The sequence below is a fragment of the Myotis daubentonii genome, chromosome 9 (genome assembly GCF_963259705.1).
Source record: "Myotis daubentonii chromosome 9, mMyoDau2.1, whole genome shotgun sequence".
In the NCBI taxonomy this organism is placed as follows: Eukaryota; Metazoa; Chordata; class Mammalia; order Chiroptera; family Vespertilionidae; genus Myotis; species Myotis daubentonii.
In genome coordinates this window covers 46,813,802-46,815,445 of record NC_081848.1, presented here as the reverse complement: position 1 = coordinate 46,815,445, position 1,644 = coordinate 46,813,802, and the positions used below count along the sequence as shown (strand labels likewise).

The 1,644-nt window shown below is 47.2% G+C and overlaps 1 protein-coding gene across 1 annotated transcript; it reads left to right on the top strand.

Annotated features, from left to right (window-relative positions):
* Positions 1-398: 398 nt before the first annotated feature.
* On the top strand, positions 399-1,382 carry LOC132242191 (olfactory receptor 6A2-like). Its single transcript, XM_059711101.1, has one exon. The coding sequence runs from the start codon at positions 399-401 to the stop codon at positions 1,380-1,382; it is 984 nt and encodes a 327-aa protein (XP_059567084.1).
* Positions 1,383-1,644: the final 262 nt, after the last annotated feature.

Below are 1,644 nucleotides of genomic sequence, written 5' to 3'. Positions count from 1 at the left end.
CTCCACTATGTAACGTATTTCATCAAAACAGAGTTGCAATCCAGCTCACAGACAAACTTTCATACTAGGGCATCTCAGATGCTCTTACTATTCTTGTTTTTCTTTGTGTTCTCCAGGGACCAGCTAGTGTCATCTTTACCTGGTGCTTATCAATATATGCTTCTCCACGTGCCAAAACATACTCCTATCCTATCCCCAATACAAAGCAATTTATTCTTGTCTGCTTTTGTCCAGAATATAGAAGAGAGCAGCGGCTTCAGCTCAGGGGTAAATTAAACACACCACATGCATTGCATTTTACCAATATACACCCACCAGGAGAAAGTCTGGGTTCTTGCTGATGCCTCCTGAAGACACTCTGTTCTCCCTCCTGAAGAACAGTGGGCAAGACCAACCCCATGGAACAGAGGAACCAGAGTGGGAGAGTCAGTGAGTTTGTGTTGCTGGGCTTTCCAGCTCCTGCGCCACTTCGGGCGCTTTTGTTTGCCCTTTCTCTGCTGGCCTATGTGTTGGTGCTGACTGAGAATACACTCATCATTATGGCAATTAGGAACCACCCCACCCTCCACAAACCCATGTACTTCTTTCTGGCTAATATGTCCTTCCTGGAGATCTGGTATGTTACTGTCACTATTCCCAAGATGCTAGCTGGCTTTGTTGGGTCTGAGCAGGGCCATGGGCAGCTAATCTCCTTTGAAGGCTGCATGACACAGCTCTACTTTTTCCTGGGTCTGGCCTGTTCTGAGTGTGTCCTTCTAGCTGTTATGGCCTATGATCGCTATGTGGCCATCTGCCATCCTCTCCACTACTCGGTCATTGTCAGTGGCCAGCTGTGTGTGCAGCTGGCAGCCATCTCCTGGGCAGGCGGTTTTGGCATTTCCATGGTCAAAGTTTTTTTCATTTGTCGCCTCTCTTACTGTGGTCCCAACATCATCAACCACTTTTTCTGTGATGTCTCCCCATTGCTCAATCTTTCATGCACGGACAAGTCCATAGCAGAGCTTACAGATTTTGTCCTGGCCATTTTTATCCTGCTGGGACCGCTCTCTGTCACTGGGGCCTCTTACATGGCCATCACTGGTGCGGTGATGCGCATCCCCTCGGCTGCTGGGCGCCATAAAGCCTTTTCCACCTGTGCCTCTCACCTGACTGTTGTGGTCATCTTCTATGCAGCCAGTATCTTCATCTATGCACGGCCAAAGGCCCTCTCAGCCTTTGACACCAACAAGCTGGTCTCTGTACTCTATGCTGTCATTGTACCATTGCTCAACCCGATAATTTACTGCTTGCGCAACCAGGAGGTCAAGAGAGCTCTATGCCATACTCTGCACTTGTACCATGGCAAGGATACTGAGTTTGGGAAGGCTAACAGAGATGGATAGAAAGGAGATGTTAAGTCTTAGAAAATGTTCTTAAAGTTGGGATCTATGTCTTCTATGAAGTCCAGAAGGGATTCTGGGGCCTAAGTTAGGGAGTAGAGTTTCAAAGGTACCACCAAGGAACCAGTCCAAGGGAAGGAAGAAGGATGAATTACAAACTAGCAGCCAGCAGATAGCAGCTGGATTTTTAAGTAATTTACGTAAAGCAGGATTCTGAATTATTCATCCTAGTGGGGTGGAAAGACATGACTGAACATTAATACAT

What these genes read in the sequence shown, in the direction of transcription:
- LOC132242191 (XM_059711101.1), top strand. Translation starts at nt 399, where the DNA reads ATGGAACAGAGGAACCAGAGTGGGAGAGTCAGTGAGTTTGTGTTGCTG.